The sequence below is a fragment of the Schistocerca cancellata genome, chromosome 3 (genome assembly GCF_023864275.1).
Source record: "Schistocerca cancellata isolate TAMUIC-IGC-003103 chromosome 3, iqSchCanc2.1, whole genome shotgun sequence".
NCBI lineage: Eukaryota > Metazoa > Arthropoda > Insecta > Orthoptera > Acrididae > Schistocerca > Schistocerca cancellata.
This window is the reverse complement of record NC_064628.1, coordinates 788,385,356-788,404,494: the sequence shown is the minus strand read 5'-3', so window position 1 is coordinate 788,404,494 and position 19,139 is coordinate 788,385,356. Positions and strand designations below refer to the sequence as shown.

The 19,139-nt window shown below is 36.7% G+C and overlaps 1 protein-coding gene across 5 annotated transcripts in view; it reads left to right on the top strand.

Moving 5' to 3' along the window:
• The window catches only part of LOC126175841 (6-phosphofructo-2-kinase/fructose-2,6-bisphosphatase 2), a 363,291-nt gene that overhangs the window by 341,261 nt on the left and 2,891 nt on the right, over positions 1-19,139 (top strand). For 4 of the 5 annotated variants that reach the window (XM_049922842.1, XM_049922846.1, XM_049922845.1 and 1 more), the window contains 2 exons: positions 654-888; positions 2,466-2,593. In XM_049922842.1, the coding sequence (XP_049778799.1) occupies positions 654-888; positions 2,466-2,593 (363 nt within the window). Of the gene's footprint in view, positions 1-653; positions 889-2,465; positions 2,594-9,745; positions 9,947-19,139 lie in introns of those variants that run through there. The other variant, XM_049922844.1, reaches the window with a different exon arrangement.

Genomic DNA, 19,139 nt, shown 5'->3' with positions numbered 1-19,139 from the left:
AACGCCAGTAGCTGCCATTTTTCTGCTGTTGGTAGCTTAGTATTACTTGATTACAATGGTATTCTTTTAAAAAATGAGTTTTATGTACTACAGTACATTACTATTAGTCACGCAGCTTTACAATGAGGCCCCCAGTACACACCAGTCCACGCTGTTACTTTTCAGTCCATGAATCTAAATATTTAGATATCTTTCAGAATAAGTTGTTCTCGAGCTAGGTTTTTATTTTTTACTTTTTATTTATTTATTTATTATTTATTTATCTGTTATTTTTTTGAATTGGTAGATTCACAACTTCTTACATAACTCCATTCTGAACCATAGATAAGGAGGCAAGTCTGCATGAAAATTAACAGAATGCTTAGCTTTGTAAATCTTTGGAAGAAGCTAAAAGGTGGGCATGTGTAGCTTAAGTGGAGTAATAAACTTCAGAAGCTTATTCAAGTCTTTTTAATTGTGTAGTGGAATTATCGTGACAGATGATATAAGTGGCCAAGTCAGTTTTCTCTCCAGCTTGTTGACTAACGAAAAAAATCTTTTATATTTCATTGCAGTTCCATTGTAGTGATCATTTTTCATACAGATATTAGACAGAAAAATTTTTTTGAACAATTGTAAAGCAAAGTGATAAACTTATGTCACCTGTTCCGCAGGGAATTTGTGAAGAGATGACATATGAAGAAATAGCTGAGAAATATCCTGAAGACTTTGCTGCCCGTGACCAAAACAAATTTAGTTATCGCTACCCGAGGGGAGAATCTTATGAAGATCTGGTGGCACGGCTGGAACCGGTCATCATGGAATTGGAACGTCAGGGCAATGTCTTGGTTGTCAGTCATCAAGCTGTGTTACGCTGTTTGCTTGCTTATTTCCTTGACAAGTCAGCAGGTATGTTCTCAGCATAGAAGAAAATTCACTTTCCATCATATTCATGTAACAATTATGTTAATTTTGCTGAAATTCTCTTTAAGAAACTGACATCTTTGAGTAACTGACAACACATACTTCCTTTTAAGTGTGTTCTTGGTTTTATCAAATTTTGAATAATGCAATTTTCTTTATCTATTGTAGATGTAATCAAAGTGTTTCAGCTTATGTTGTTCCTATACTACAGTATTTAATTTAGTTTCTAGCTGCTGCATTATCATCTGCAGCCTCAGTTTGATGTAGGTAGTGATGTAAGTGAAATATTGATATGTTCTTTTGAAAGTGACCAAAACCTTAAAGCCACCAGTCAACAAAACAGTAGATTTGATTCACTTCAAAGCTTTGCATGTAATAATTTTGTTTCAAGATATTTTATCTAACATGAATATCTCAACAGTTATAATGCTATACTGCTGCTGGTATCCTTTGACACTCTAGGACGTATTGGCTGTGGGTATTGTCCTTCCTTCCTGTTTTCTTACCACACTTTCAACATTTTCTGCCATCTCATAGTGTCTAGCTAATCTAATATCATCACATGGGATTGCTAACACAAAAATGTTAGAAGGTAATAAAATAAAGATTATGCTTACCATACAAAACAATAACAGTGTTAGGTAGCTGAAGAAAATACAGAAAGAAAAGACTAGCTTGATAAACTGCACTGAAGGAAAGAATTCAATAAACAAATAAAATATTTGATAGAAATTACACAGTCAGAAACTGTATAAATGATCACACAATTTCACAAGGATTTAATAGAGCCCCTGTAAAAATAATGTCAGCCTTCAAACTTGGGAATAAAGCTCAAAACTGGCTGATGAACATGCCAGCTAGAATATGTCTCATTCTTGTAAAGTCAGAGGTAGTTGCTTTGTCTGTCCTAGTGAAGATGTCAGTCATTGCTGTCACATGCCTTTAGCCCCTAAATTTATAACAGGGCATCTCTTCATCTATTCTGGGTGATTATATTTCAAAATTACAATGTAGTGGACATGAAAAATTTTGTTTCAAGACCATAGATCAATTCAAGTGAACGATACAACATATAGTGAAACTTGGTACAAAATGTACTTCGTTAAGAAGTAAAGAGGGTCTAACTGTGTATGCAAAGATCTTATGTGAAATGTGCAAAGTAGGAAAGAGATTATTAATGTTGAAGCTGTGTGGGCATATCGTGTCATGCAAGGATAGCTTTGTTGATAAGAGCACTGTCTGAAAATTGCATTGTTTTGGCTTTAAACCCTGCCCTGGCATAGAATTTTAATCTGACAGGAAGTTTCAAACCAGTGCATACTGCACTGCAGAGAGAAAGATCCACTCCAAAAGTCAAATATTGCCAGCATAAAAACAAAGTTCAGTCAGGAAAAAATAGCATGCAGAAATCTTTAGTTTAATAGGTGTCATCTCTTTGACAAACTTGAATTTTTCATCATTCACTGTAATTTTTTATCTTAAAGTATTAAAGGATTCTGTTATTGTTTTGTCCAGCAAACCATATTTTGTGAATGATTAAATCAGTAATCTCATTTCAACAGATGAGCTACCATACCTGCAAGTTCCTCTACATACAATAATTAAGCTAACACCAGTGGCATATGGATGCAAAGTTGAGCACATAAAGCTTCCTATTGATGCAGTTGACACACATCGTCCTAAACCGAAGGTAAGCATTAGTATTACTATTTTCATTTGTAATTTCCATTGCATTATGGGCATTGAATATTAATAATAATCTCTCCTCCAGAGAGTTCTTAGGTAGAACTATCTATCTTTCTCATTAAGTTTAGATGATATGTTATATGATCTCTTCATTTGATATTTAATTTATGGAAATAACAATTTTTTTGCCATGTTTAAAAACAACATACATCACCACTTACTTTGAAAATAAATTGGCAATGGTCAATGTACTGCCTGAAAAATGTACAAGTTAACTGGTACGGAAATCGCAGACTGTAAGAGTGTAAAGTGAAGGGTGAAATAAAATATCTTAGGTGAAGAGTTTTTTAAAAGAGAGATAGATAGATAGATAGATAGATAGAGAGAGAGAGAGAGAGAGAGAGAGAGAGAGAGAGAGAGAGGGGGGGGGGGGGGGGAGGGAGGAGGATGATGATCAATTAAGAAGCATGTAATGAAATTCCAAGTTGAAATTCGTGTGGCATTGTTAGCTAGGATATCCTGTAGGGTTCAGCCACCTAAATCAGGGAGTCTTCCTTTACTCATATTAATTGTATAGCTTTTGTGGCTAAAATTTATGAAGGAGCAACCATATATTCCTCTGCACATTATAGATCACATTGTTGATGCCCCTATGCCGAGAAATAAGAATTGCTGCTTTTTTTGTGTTTGCCTCATATTTTGATTTTGTTAGTGAAGTATACACTACTTTTGTGATTTTTATGGGTAAATAGTTATAAATGAAATACGAAACATTGGTTATGGTGGCAGACTGAATCATAGGACTGCACAACATTTAGGTTAGGTTAGGTGACAGTTTGGTTGTGAATTAGCAAAGCCAAAAAAATGTGAATATAGAATTGTATGTGTATATGAAGTCATTGTTGGGATGACAGACCGATCAGTACCGTAGTCTGAAGTGTATATTAGTTGAGAAGACGATAAAATTATTTGCCACAAATGGGTGAACAAATTGTAAATATGAATTAAACAATGGAAACTCCAGGTAGGTATGTTAGTAATGTAGATGAAGATAGATTGCTAGCTACCATAAAGAAGACATGTTAATTGCAGACAGGCAGAATTAAAAGACACATACATAAAGCTTTCAGCCACAACCTTCATCATCAAAGGGTAAACATACACCATCCATACACACAAGTAAGCACACTCCATACATGTATGACTGCCAACTCCAGCACTTGGAGCAGAATGCAGCTATCACGTGGGATGCAAGCAGAAATCTGGAGGGGAAGGGGAAAGGAGAGACAAAGGCTTTCTGGTGGGGCCGATCTCCTCTCCACTCCTGTCTTCCACTCTCTTTGCTTGCCACCCTCTGCCAATGTGCCTGCCCGTATTTCCTCTACTCCGTTTTTCCCCATCTCATTGCCCCACAATCTCCTGACACTGCACCTGTTGGCATGCACCTCCAGACAGCGTTCTTCCCTCCACACATCTGTTCACCACTATCCCTTCCCCTTCACCACCCCCTCCAGATTGCTGTTTGCATCCGGCGTAATAGCTGCATTCCGTTCTGAGCTGTGTGTATGAGGTGTGCTTGCTTGTGTGTAAGAATGGTGCGTGTTTTCCTTGCTAATGAAGGCTGTGGCCAAAAGCTTTACGTAAGTGTCTTTTAATTGTGACTGTCTGCAACTTAACTTGTCTTCTTTATAGTAAGTAGCAATCTATCTTTCCCTACATTGTCATAAATATGAATTATTAGAATTGTGCACACTAAAGATCACTATGAGCTACCCACATAGAATGATATCTTATTCCCCATGTGTATATGTGTAACTGCTCCAGATAATGACATATTTTCTCTGACAATATGATTTGTTATTAATTTGAAGCTGTAATTGTATTAGGAACTTTTTGATGCTGAGAAATCAGCTGCTAGTCTGCCACCTTAGTTCTCATAACGCTCATGACAAACCTTACCAGCATAAGCCTGAAACTGAGTGTGTGTATTGCCCTTAGTAAACTTATGCCACTTTTCTTTTGTGACGTATGTTATGCCTTCAGTGCGATTGTTTAATATAGTGACCATAATGACAGTGCATGGAGTGTAGTGTTTGTGTTGTTTGTGATGGAAAAGGAAGGGAGAGTATGGAATCCTGTGCAACCTCATACCCTGCTTGTTTCCTGTAGCACTGAAGGGGTCAACTAGCTTAGTGGGCCCACAGGTTAGAGGGGTCACCATCATCAGTATAGAATGTTCTCATTGTATGAGAAATTGTGGAGGTCTGGTATTTGGTCAAGGACTTTGGTGTAAAGTCTGGTGATTAACAACTTTGTCACCCTTTCCATGTTTGCCACAGATTGGCTGTGAAACTATCTTCTTCCACCACCAAGACTCGACCTAGCTGTTCAGAGTCAAGCAACAAAGCACAGGTGTGAATTTGTGGCCTTTGGTACGGAGGGACATATGAATTTTTGTTTGTTATCTCAATATATGACACCATTTTCACTCCAGTTATTTGTTTTGCTGATGAGAGGCTTTTCTGGAAACCTCATTGGTATTCCCAAATTTATTTTGGGTTTTACTTTCGGTCAGTTTAGAATGGACAGTAATAAGATTTTGTGTGTTATTGGGAGCAAAGAGATGTGCCACAGTAGTTGTTTTCAATCTTAGTGTCGTCCTCCCCACTATGTTCTCCCCTTTCCTGGTCGTCTTATGGCTGTGCTTGCTTCTGTAGGTGCAAGATGGTCTTTTCACCATATTTATTGCTTCTTAGAAGTGCATTTCCATAGTTACACTATTACAGAGTTTTCAACAGGATATTGGTTTTCAGTATTTTGAAGTTATATTTGATCTCTTCACAAATTGGGGATAAAACTGGGTTCCGTCTAGTGGTTTGTTACAGTGGTACTGGCTGGTGCAAATTTGCCCAGACTTACAGCCAGAGAACCCACAACTATTAACAGCTGAAGCTCGTTTTGTCAGAAGCCTACAGACAAAATCCCTATGAGATCATATTTATAAGAATCTTTTTTGTGTGCAGATTACAAACTGCTTATGGCTTACCATTTCATCTTAATACAAGTACTGCATACATACGAAAGTGCGATATTTTAAAAAATAATTTCACCGTTTTTAAATAAGTTTTCAGCTTTAGCAGTTTGTTTTGTGTTTCTGGCTTTCTTTTGAGGAAAAAAATATACAGTTTTTAATTTTCTGAGATTTGGGTACTAAAATTATTCTTATTTTATGTGATAACCTTATATTATTAGCTGGCAAACACCTTGCAGCTTTCAAGTAATCATTGGAGAGGTCAATCCATTAGTTAGTTGAATGCCCATTTGAGGTGAAACAGTGGAACCTAAAAAATTTTAATGTGTGTTGAAAAGCCATTTCTTATGATAGCCTTGTATTACCTGAGGAATCATGATCTCAATAAACATGAAATACTGCTTCACTGCCACACTGATGACTGTGGAAAAAGATTGAAGTCAAAAACATGAACTTTTTTGCAACATGTAAATGTGTGAATAAATTAACTGTGAGGTAGTCCATACTGCTAGCCTCAGAAATAAGACGAAATCTATTTTTATTGTCATGATGAAAAATTGTTGACTTTAATGAACCTATCTAATATATGATAGACGTTATGATGTGTAGACCCTACACATTATTATAATGTGAACAACAACAGTAAATTTATCAATGTGGCATTCAGGTGAGATGTACAATTTTTAAAGAAAGAGTTCCACTTTAAAGTCTAGTTGTTGGATGGCCTTTGCAGGTTGTGTGATTCAGATTATTGATTCAGATTATCTGGCACTTGCATAGTTATTTTCCCTACAAATAGTTGTACAAATCAATTCACTGCAAATTTTTAAGACAGCTGTATCAGTGGTTAAACACCGTGCTTTATTTTCATGATACCATGGAGTGACTTGAACTGGTGCTGTCTCAGTGGTAAAATGTTAATAGGAGAAAATGTTTTAACAATTAAATGACTGAATAAGAATTTTATTTGCTTTTGATAATGTCAAGCAAATACAAGGGTTGACTGAAAAGTAATGCCTCCACCTCAGTAACTCTTCAACAGTTGGCAGCATTGGTATGTGGCAGGTACTGGCTTCTTCTGTAGTCTCTTCTCTACAGCTCCAGTTGGCAGGAAGCCTTAGCATTGAACAGTTGTGTTGTTACAGTGTAAAGTATGGAACCCTGCCCAGACAGTTGGTCAATGCAATTTAAGCAATGTGCAGTCATTGAATTCTTGACAGTAGAAGGTGTCACCCCAAAGGACATTCAACAGAGAATGAAAGCAGTTTATGGAGATTGTGTTGATGTGAGTACTGTGCATTGTTGGGCAAGTCAGTTTAAAGATGCTGAGACGGGAACATCTGACCTGCGTGACAAACAGAGTTGGACGTCCCTTGACATCAACCACCGAGTTTCACAAGCAAAATGGTGACAGATTGATTCAGGACGATTGTCGTACCACTCACAGAGAAACTGCAGACACAATTGGCATTTCACAAGAACGTGTTGGTCACATTATTGCTTTGCTTGGCTATCGGAAGATCTGTGTACGATGGATTCCCTGGATGCTGACTCCTGAAATGAAAGCGCACAGACTTGAAATTTGCAAGGAACTCCTCTCACATTATGAGAATGTTCTCCATTCAATTGTGACAGGAGACGAATCGTGGGTACACCATTATGACCCAGAGATGAAACGTCAGTCCCCCAGAAAAAGAAATTAAAGACGCAGCCCTCAGCTGGAAAATCATGGCCACAGTGTTCTGGGACACAGATGGTGTTATCCATGTTGATTTCCTTGATCATGTAACAACAATAAATGCAGAGCATCACATCACAACACTGCAAACTCTGAAACGGTGGCTAGCAAGGGTCCGAAAGGAAAGGGAAATGTTTTCCTGTAGCATAACAATGCCAAACCACACACTTCACTTGCCAACACAGCAGAACTTCAGAGACTGAATCTCACCACCGTACAGCATCTTCCATACAGTCCAGATTTAGCACCATCTGACTTTCATCTGTACCCAATAATGAAAACGATCTGTGGGGACATCGTTAAGCTTCTGATGAAGACATTGAGAGAACTGTGACACTGTGGTTGTGGAAACAGAGTGTCAACTTCTTCTGTGACTGCTTCAGAAAACTTGTTCATTGTTGGCAGAAATGTATCCAGTTGGCTGGTGATTATGTGGAAAAGTGAATATCGGTAACTAAACATCACATTCTAAGGATTATTTCTGCATTTGATTTATTAAAATATTCCCATCCAAACCAAATTAATGAAGGTGGGGAGCATTACTTCTCATTCAACCCTTGTATATAAGATGATTCCCTCTTCCTAACCATGACTGACTTTTCATGTTCAGATGCCAAGCCCTTTTGTCTAATAACATCACAGTCCATACAAGGTTAAACTTAGAAAGGGGGCAATTTAAAGGGGAAGAATATGTTATCAAATATTCAAATACAAGGGGTTGGACAAAAATATGTAAACATAGCAAGAAATCCATATTTCAATATAAATGCAGATATATCCAAACCTGCAGGATGTGCTGTTGTATTTGACCACGAACAGCACCTGTGCAATGTCTTCAATACATTGCAAGTGTCAGTCATGGTCAGAACAATGTTCTGTGTAGTTGTGAATGCATTGTGTTGGAGCTAAGTGAATTTGAACATAAGGAAATTGTTGGTGCACATGTGATGGGTGCACCCATAATCAGAGTAGTCGAAATGTTTGGTGCGTAAAGAGGCACCGTATCGAAGATTTATACTGCATGCAGAGAAAGTGGAAAAAATCATGTGCTAAGTTACAATGTGGACAAAAGCAGTTATTTAATGATCGAGGCTGATGGTCATGGAAGAGGATTGGGACGAAAAATAGAGAGGACAATAGCTGCAAAAGTCACTGCAGAATGGAATGCCGCACACTTGTGAATCCTGTCAGCGCCAAAACAACATGAAGAAAGCTCCATAAGCTGGGAATTGCAGGGCAAGCTGGACTTCCAAAACCCATGAGTGTTCCAAATACCTTAACAGGAAAGCATGGCACTGAAGTCATAAAACCTGGACTGTAGAACAATGGCAGAATGTCATGAGGCTTGTGTTATACTGTTGTCAACTTCTGGCAACATTTATGTCCCAAGAGTAAACATAGTGGGAGTTCCGTGATGATTCGGGCAACAATATCTTGGCATTCCATTAGCATCATGCTTACTGTGCAAGGTATCATTACTGCCAAGGATTATGTGAGCACTTAGGCTGATCAGGTCCACCCCATGGTGCAATGTTTGTTCCCCAATGGTGATACGGTGTTCCAAGATGATAGGACTCTTGTTCACAGTTCGTATTGTCCAGGACTGGTTATGTGGGTGGGAGGATGAATTGTCACATTTCCCTTGGTCACCACAGTCCCGAGATCTCAATATCATTGAGCCTTTGTGTTTACTTTGAAGAGAATGGTGTGTGATCGCTATCCATCTCCACCATCATTACCTGAACTTGCCAGTATTTTTCAGGAAGAGTGGTATAAGAGTGCCTAGAAAACCATACAAGCCCATCCTTAGATGACTAGAAGCTGTTTCAAATGCCAGTGGTTTCATACACCATATTGGACATGATAATGCATTTTGTTTTTAGTGTTTCCATATTTCTGTCCAACTTCTGTGTTTCATCTCTTCTACTGAATGCATGCATGTGTTTCATGTTACAGAACACTAGCCATGACATGAGTAACAATAATAGACAACACTTAAATGTAAAAAGAAGAGGAAACAAATAGTTCTAATTGTAACATATTGTGAGACAGCCATATATTTTTATTTAACAAATGTACTGTCATTGCAGTCATTTGGTGAGGTAGGCCAAGTTTTTAAGGTTTGAGTCAAAGACAATAAATGTTTCATTGTTTGAATGGATTAGGTTAGAAAGCTCTGATACTTCTATTCCCAGGCTGGTGGAAAAGAATTATTGCTCATTCTGATCTGCTTCATTATTTGAGACTGTAATATGTAGAATTAGCCTTAATATTATTATTAACTCACAGATGACTTTGTATTCTGCACCTTCTTGTGTGCTCGAATATCTAAGCAACTAATGACTGACAAAAATGCTGTGGGACCTGGTCCTGTTGTTATTTTTCAGGAAGTGGAGCGGTAATCTCAGGATGTCGTCATTGGAACACCAGTGAAATGTTAAATGATCTTATTAATTTGATAGCTTTCTGTAATCTTCAATTTTGACAATGTTAGTATTGGGAATGAATTAGAACAGTTGACTCAAATAATTTACTTATACTTGGTCTTTGTGATCTTTTGTGAATAAATACACTAATGTATGACAGAAGGTTGTGCTGTTGCATTCATTTCTTGCCCACTTGTAAGCATGTCTATAGTAGAATACTGATGCTAACTGCATGCCTTGCTTAGCAAATCCTATATCTATGCTCATTCCAAACTTCATACTATTCCATTAAATCCCTCCATGAAAGTGATCTTGTTCTACTAGGTGTTTATTTGATGACACTCCGCACTCAAACACATTTGTACAGCTGTACCTTAGAACTTGAAGCTATTTGGAAACAACGAAAAAGCAGTAAATATTATTGTATTTTGAACATAGAAAATCTGGTTTCTTCGTATGAAGATATGTTTAAAAAATTTAGTGTACGTATTTGGGAGGTTATACTACTACATTAATTTGCCAATTATTATCATTTAAGTATTTTGTTTTTGTGTATTAAACTTAAAAATTGATGGTGATTTCTGTGAATCTTAAATTAGACAATGTGTGAAAGAAATTAGGTCATCTAGAATAATCAGAGAATAATGTCACATGACTCTCAGAAAGACTCAAACTAAATAGAAACTAGTAATCCTGCATTGTAATCCAGCAGGATGCTACAGTAAAACCCTTTTTTAACAAATCTCTGGGGACCCAAATATTTTTCCTTAAACAGGGTTTTTCCTTAAATGAGGATTTCACCTGAGTGTAGTGAAGGAGTGACCTAGAATCATAATTAAAGCATTTAATTATCCTCTACTACAAATTTAAATACAATACACATATATAGTTGTTACACTTTTCACAGAACACACTTTTTTTTTCAAATCGAGATGAGTTGTTTGTGTTGTCCTTCCAACATATTGGAGTAAAGAAGTTGTTGCTCCAATTTATTGATATTAGTTAAAATTGATTCATGTACATTAAAAGAGGAAAAGAAATTGCTGATAATATCAGTTCCTTGCACAGCACCAACGAAACTTGGAGAAGTTGTCTTCCCTTTTCTTCTCCTTCTTCTTCATAATCATCATTGCTACCACAAGTTTGTGCTTCACAGCGTTCCTTCACAAGCATTTCAGACATTCACTTGCACCCATTTCATGTGTGGAAGTAAGGACAACATTATCATGGCAAACTAAATCCTGGAATGTCACATTTTGAGACTTATCAGTAATCCTATCCCATTCTTCTTCTGGAATAATGTCATCTTCAGCAGCAACTGATGTTCCTCAGCCAGCTTTTGTAAAACAGTTTAATACAGCCTGTTGTGGTGCAGAATTGGCGGCAGCAGTAAACGTACGAGTAGCCTGTAGAACAAGGAATATCATCACTTCTTTCCTCTCAGGAAATGGAAGTGACTTCTGTAAACTGCTACTCTGTACTTGGCTTTAACAGGGTGTATTATGCACAGGTCCAGTGGCTGCAGATGACTTCTATAGTTTAGAGAGAGGAACACTTACACTCCTAAGAAGTTACGCTTCCTTGGGATCTACATGGTGCTGGTCAATAATAATTTTCCTTAATGCTGCACCCATCTTGACGCCTAAATATCTAAGGAATCTGGTATCATTCAGACACTGCTGTTGTAACTGCAAGGACAGTTATGTTTTTGAACACTTGGGAATTTTAAAATTTTCTGTTATTTGTAGAGGTTACTTTCCACTTCCGTCTCTGTTTATTTACACCCAATACCATTTTCATTCTTCTTTTACTTCTTTTACCAGGATGGCATTTCTCTCCATTAATGGTATATGTTTATGCCAAAAGTAAATTATAACAGATGCCAATTTCACCAGGCTAGAAAATATCTCTAGACTTAAAATCTTGTATCAGTTGTGGCAGCGTAATGTTCTTCCAATAGTTTACACTTTCTGAGTCCACAGCCTGACTTTCTTCACTTATATTTTGAAATGACAGATTATAACTCTTTTAAAATGATCCAACCAGCTATTCACTGCACTGAAATTTTCAGCACCAGTCTTCAGGATGGTTTCATGAGCATGTTTCCACTTATTGGAATGCTGCCACTTCTCATTCCTTGGAACCATTGTAAGAGAATATTTTCCACTACAGTGTATGATGAAATATGAATGTTCTCCCATTTGGATCCAGAGGAATTGTTGGCTTCAGTATTTAATGCTTCCTTATTTGGAGTATGCCAGCGGTGTAGATAGTGCTAAATCATATTTCTTCGGCATGTTAGGAAGTTTTATATTAAGATTACCTTTGATATAGTGGATGATTGTCAGCTTTAGCTGAATTGTAAGCTATCTGTGTTTGCAGGCCATAACTCCACAAAAGTAAAACTTTGACTCTTCTTTAACAAACAAATACACTTCCTTGTCCTTTGTAGATCAAGTGACTGTGACATCAGATCATGTGACCTAAGTTGCACTGTAGTCAAGGTGGAATTCAATTTCAGACTCGCTCAGCACATCTAGCCATAACGCTACAAGAGAGGTAGAGTTATTGACCAAACAGCTATGATCTAAGTAGGTATTGAATGAAAGAATCAGTTACCATTTACTGCATTCAAGTAGTGTGAAACTGAAAGAAATCAGGAACTCACTGGTATATATCAGCGACTTTGGTAAAAACAAGATTTAAATTTTCTAATGTTCAGTTCCTTAAAGGGTACCTTTTCTTAAAGCAGAGTTCATTAAAAGCAGAGAGGGAGAACATTGTTCTTATGTGAGTTTCAGCAGTTTGGTAAAAACAAGATTTAAATTTTCTAATGTTCAGTTCCTTAAAGGGTACCTTTTCTTAAAGCAGAGTTCATTAAAAGCAGAGAGGGAGAACATTGTTCTTATGTGAGTTTCAGCAGGATCGATAGAAGTATTCGTAAAAGGCGGGACTTCTGTAAAAGCTGGTTCATTAGTTTGGGGTTTAATATATGTCCTTTCTGCTTCTCTAGCCAACTATTTGCCAATAAAAGTATTTTCAAGGCCTTTATGTATTTTGAGTAATCCCTGAAAACAATGGGCCTTTTTTATGCCAGACTGATGAAATTATCAGCTTCAATCTGTGGTTTCCAAACATCAACAGTTGCAGAGGAGAAGCTAATTTATTTTGGTAGCTGGAATAACCATTGGTAACTGGGATAACCATTGAAAACTTAAACCCCTGTCTACTCTTGTATGTTGTGTGCCCATGATATTCCTTTTGCATTTAACATAAAATTTTGCCTCCATTTTTTCTTGCACTAACTGTAGTAGCATTTGTATCTTCTCATATGTCTAAATGACTCAGGTTTTTCTGCTTGATTAAAGAAAATTATTTGTGCTGCTTCATCACTTTGTTGTAAACTTTGCTTGCTTTAGCCTTCAAGTTCACAATGATTAAAGTATTTTTTGATTAATTAGATTTTAAAAACCATCAAGTCATTAAACCAACATAGATTAAAATATCCCTTCTTCTCAGTCACTTGACCATTCAACTGTAATGATACTTATTTAATGTTGCTGAAGACAGTGAACAATATCTTTGCACAATAATTAATCAATTGCTGATGTTAAGTCACTGTTTCACTCCCATTATATTTTTAGTCAGCAAAGCTTCCAGTCCACCAAGATCATTAGTCACAGTTGTAGTGGTCTGCATACCTCAATGAACTAATTTTGAGCCCTTAGAATCACACACACTAGCTTTAGAATTAACAAGATTTTTTTTTAAATATGTAATCAGAATACAGGTCGAAACACAGAGAAGACAATTTACTCTCTTGGAGAACATCCCTCAGAATCTTTGTTTCAGAAACTTGTTTTCCCATTTCAGAATTCAGCAGTTTGATCCAAGTAAAGGTTTATTATTATTTTTACATCATTCTGGATTGGTGTCGTGTGTCTCCATTACTCCTTGTTCCATTTCAGATTCACATCCTCAACTGTCATTTTATCTTACAAAGTTAAATTTCAATTATGTCAGTTTTACATAACTGAATTTCTTTTTCTTATATTCTGCTGCCACAGATATTATAGCATTTCAGTTTTCTGATGTTGACTTGCTTTTTATCTAGGAAAGGAGCTAGATTCTTTCTTCCTCTTCTTTTGCTGGCTGCCATACTTTGCTTGTATCACTTGTATGGACGGAAGGTTGGGGGGGGGGGGGAGGAAGCCCTCATTAGTAATGTTATTTAGAGCTGTCCTAGTTCATTCTAAATGAGTGCTATAATTATAACTACACATGATTACAGCTCTCTAAACAGTTAACTGACTTTATTAGGATTGGGTAATTGTTCCAGTGTTTTGTTGTTATACTGAGCATGTAACTGAGTGTGCACCAGTGAGTGTGAAATTTCATGCCAGTATTGCAAATAGGTATGTAACTCTCTGGGTGTTATTCTTATATGAGTGTGATGGGGCTGTAAAGTTTTTGCTGAAAAGGAAATGACTCATTCACCATATTTACAAGACTCTGTATGCTGATTAACTCCACTCTTCAAATGAATTTGAAAGTGATTTTCAGTGCAAAAATTATTGCTTTAACGTTAACCAGAAAAGTAATATACATGTGTCTTCATTTGAATGTCATGACCAGTATTAATTAAATATTATACTACTTCAATGATAAAGCATGCACCTAAGACACAATTTGTAAAGCAAAACTTCGCATGAAGTGCATTGTAGAGGAGCAACGTAATAAGAAAAAGAACACATCAAAGCATGTAAAAAAAACTTACTTTGTAGCATCGAAAAAAGAGTCTAGTGATAGTTTATTTTTCAAAGATAGCTTTAGCATTATTTAAATTTTTATCCCAGCATTAACTGCAAACTATCTAGGTACTTAAAATGTTATGTACCTTTTTTTAAAGGCAGAATTCGATTAAGTAATTAACCACAAAGAAAACTCTGTGAATCTCTGATTTACTTGAAATTTTACTGATTGTTAATTAATATAGTGAAGTTGCTATGCCAGTGTACAGGAGTGTAAAATAAATGATGGCATGACTATGGAAGGATGTTCATGAGACAAGGAGAAGAACAGAAATCTAAATAAATATATAAATCCAAACCTCACTGTTTCAAGATGAAATATTTGAAACATGCTCTTCGTGTACTTCTCTCATACTCACTGTTACGATATATATTAGCCATTGCACTGAAAGCTTTGAAACTGAGCAACATTGACTTTCTTACTATTAATGATCAAACAGTGGAAGCTCCAGGTAGGAATATCAACAATGTGGGAAAAGACAGATTGCTACTTACCATAAAGAAGACACTTTAAGTTGCAACTTAATGTATATTCTTTAGGGTAAGCAGGAATCTGTCTTTTTCATACATTGTTGTTACCATTAATAATGTTTGAGATACATCACAGGCCTTCTCAGATGCTTCAGTAACTGGATCTGGTGAAACACTATTCTTTGGACTAGCAAAAACCAAATAGTTTGTATTGCCCCTCAAGAAAAAGTCAATTGGGATGAGGTCTAGAGAGTGGTTGGAAACACCTTCTATATGTCATTTCACATGAAAAAGGAATTGGACTGTTGTCCCATAATGCATAAACTACATTATACCGTATTGATAAATTTAGTGTCATGACTTTGTTATGAGCAGACGAAGTAAACTAATGGAAATTCCTGCAAGGAACAATATGTAAAATAAGAGAAAGGCAACCCCTCATATATTGCAAACTGGTATGTGTGGAGCATAGAAACGTGTAATGGATAACGGTATTTACATAAGCTTTTGAGCTCTTGCTCTTTTTCTAATAAAAGTACCCACACACACACAAATGTACAGAACCATGGCTGTGGTACTGTATGTTTCCATGTGTGAATGCATGTACTTTTAGCAGAAAAAGAGCAAGAGCTTGAAAGTTAATGTGAACATTGTTTTATTATGTTTTCTGTGGTCCACACATTAGTCCGCTATAGGGGAGTGGCTGACTTTTCCTTATTTTGAACTACATGTGTCTGTCACACTGTCTTGTTTCAAATGATTTACTACCAGCCTCATACTGCCTCACAGTGGCATAGCAGTGATGACGAAGCTGAGCATATTGATGTCTCTTCTTCGCCTGAATTCTTTTAGGCACAATTGTGGCAGGATTTCCGTCATAATATCAGTGCCATGTCACAGATATTCAAAGCTCCATCATCACAAAAATAAATGTTTTAAGCCTATGGTTACACAGACTATCCTTCTCCACCTGGTCCTAGGAACATGGTTTTGAAGTTTGTACCAGTATTTATCTTGAAATTATGAATATGCATGTGCCCCTGAATAAATTTTATCAACCACAGTGATGCATATGTTTATATAGGATAGTAGGTTGTCTAAAACTAAATATAAGCATCACATAAATCATCTAGAACAAATGGAAGGAGAATTAGAAAGAAATCGTAAGGCATTTAAAGCAGGGTATATATTTCTCTTTGGCATAAGGAGATAAATGTAAACTGAAGTTTTATTGATGAAGCAGACTGGAACTTGGGTCTATCCAATTTCCTGCATCAATGCTAAAGTTGCTGACAATTGAAGAAAACTTCAAGATGACAAAATGTTGTGTACCATCATTAATGGGAAAGCACTACCATAAACCAACTTAGCACCATTGAAAATTCATACAGCTGACTTAGTAGAAAATATTTATTCCTCTCTGCATCTGACCAGCGTTTCACAGGTTTTAGAGTGCTGTTGACACATTTCCCCATAAAGATAAAATGTGAGTGTTGAAAATGTATTTTTCCTATAAAAACTGATTGTACTCTGTTTTCAGTCATCTATGCTGTTGACACTTTCGGTTTAGGATTTCTTAAATTGTAAGGAAACATAACTTCCAATTAGAAGAAAAGATTAGGACTAAAAATTGAGGATATTAGAAAGAAAGAAGGCGAGAGGGGGGGGGAGGGGGGGTTGAAGGAAAGGAAAGAAACAGTTCTTGCCTGATCTGACAAGTATGGGAGAGAAATTACCAGTGGCCTTGTAAATGAACTGTCCAGACATTCACTTGAAGTAACTTAGGGAAGCCATGCAAATACTGGAACTGAATCTGAGTAAAATCATTCTGGGCATTAGGACATGTCATTCTGTAAAACTAAATTGCTACTGTCAAACAGAAGTTGAGGTTTCTACGAACTCGAGCAGTTCTCTTCAGGGCAGTGAGACTACAGTATTCACCTTTCACCATACACAGAGATGTATTTGTTGTGGATTAGCTTCTTACCATTAAAATTTTTTGCATTCAGAAGTGAAATTACTGTTGTGCATTGTTAAAAACTGAATGTTGGTACTCAAAATCATGTCAGAGAAATTTAATGTCCTGTTGTCAACAAAGTTATTGGAGGTTTTTAGTGTCTCAGTTTTGACATGAATGGAAGAAAGAACCCTCCATCCCTCTTTCTAAGATAATCATTTTTGCAATCCTATTGTGCAATTTAATTAAATGGATAAAATATAAGCCTAGATAATCAGATGAGAATTAGATGTTCATTTTCCTGATTAAAAAGTCCACAATATTATTGTTGCATTACATCATGTAATTCCCCACTTGAGAAACTACTTCAGGCTCAAAATAAAAAAGTAATTAACTTTACAATGCATGGAATGAAAGCTATGTTTATAATAAAAGTAATAGCCTAAATCAAACCTGCACTAAGAATACAAGAATAAATGTCAGTTTGTCATCGGATTGCGACAGGTAGATAATTGTTTAAGAAACTTGCAGGCTTTGAAGTCAGAGAGCTTTTGGTGAGACAGATTTTGTAGGTGTGTTTGTGGGGTGGGGAACAACACACTTGATGGTACCAGCTCTTTATTTCCTCAAGAATTAGTTTATACAAGGGTTAGAACTTTAATAGTGGAAACTATTTATTTACAGCTCATACAAAATAGATACATTTTCAAAGTTTTACTGCCCTTCAAAGTAGTCACCAGCATTGTGTATAACCCATTGCCAGTGATGTGGAAGTTGTAGGATACTCTTTGCAGTGCCAGTTGCGTTGACAGTTCGAGTGGCACGGTCTATTGCCTGACGAATTTGTAGCAGTTCTGAAGTGAATGCTGTGAAGTGTTTCCTTCAGTTTAGAAATCAAGATGAACTTACAAGGGCTTAGGGGAGTGCAGTAGGTGGTATAGCACTTAGCAGCCCCAACAGTCAAACAAATCAGTAACAGCTTGCATTGTATGTGCTTGAGCATTCTCCTGCAAAATGATGGTCAGGTCCTGCAGAAAGTGTCATCACCTCTGTCTCTATGCTGTTCATTTTTGGAACACAACCTACAACCAGCTTAGAGACAGAAGTGATGACACTTTCTGCAGGACCTGACCATCATTTTGCAGGACAATGCTCAAGCATGTACAGTGCAAGCTGTTACTGATTTGCTTGACTGATGGGGCTGCTAAGTGCTATACCACCTACTGTACTCCCCTGACTTAAGCCCTCATGAGTTCAACTCAATTTCTAAACTGAAGGAAACACTTCACGGCATTTTCTTCAGAACTGATACAAATTCGTCAGGCAATAGACTGTGCCGCTCAAACTGTCAACACGACTGGCATTGCTAAGAGTATCTTATGACTTCCACATCGCTGGCAATGGGTTATGCACAATGCTGGTGAATACTCTGAAGGTCAGTAAAACTTTGAAACACATCTCTATTTTGTACGAGCTGTGAATAAGTAGTTGCCACTATTAAAGTTCCAACCCTAATAAAATTTTGTTTCCTGTCACTCTTCTGCATGTTACAGTTCATTTTGGTGTCAATTATTCTCTTTGATTTAATTATTCCCCTTCACTATTCTGTCCTTCATATAACCTCTTTTTGCCCCACTTTTGTTTTGCGTTCTCTTCTATTCTTAATCTCACTATTGTTTATCTCTAACACTTACAACTGCTCTCATTTGTCAAGGTTTATTTCTTGCTGGTATTAAATTGCTAATTTCCCTCTTCTTCCTATGTCATCCCTCCCTCCCACCCACCCTCACCCCCACCCCCACCCCCCACCCCAAAAAAAAAAAGCTCAAGATCTTGGCAAAAATTATTTTCCAATTTTTAATTATCCCTTCCCCTTGCCACTTTACTCCCATTGTTGTCAGGATTCAAACAGCTAGTACATGTGATGACTTTTGTACATATCTGTTAACTTGTTGTTGACTCATAAGGAAAGATTTGTATGTGCTGTTAGATTTCATTCCTGGGTACATACATCAAAAGAGCATTGCAGTAGTAATATATTCAGAAACATATGACATCAGTTGTATGAGCGGGTTAAAAATTACGCAAAGGAAATTCGTATAGGACAAGTCTACTA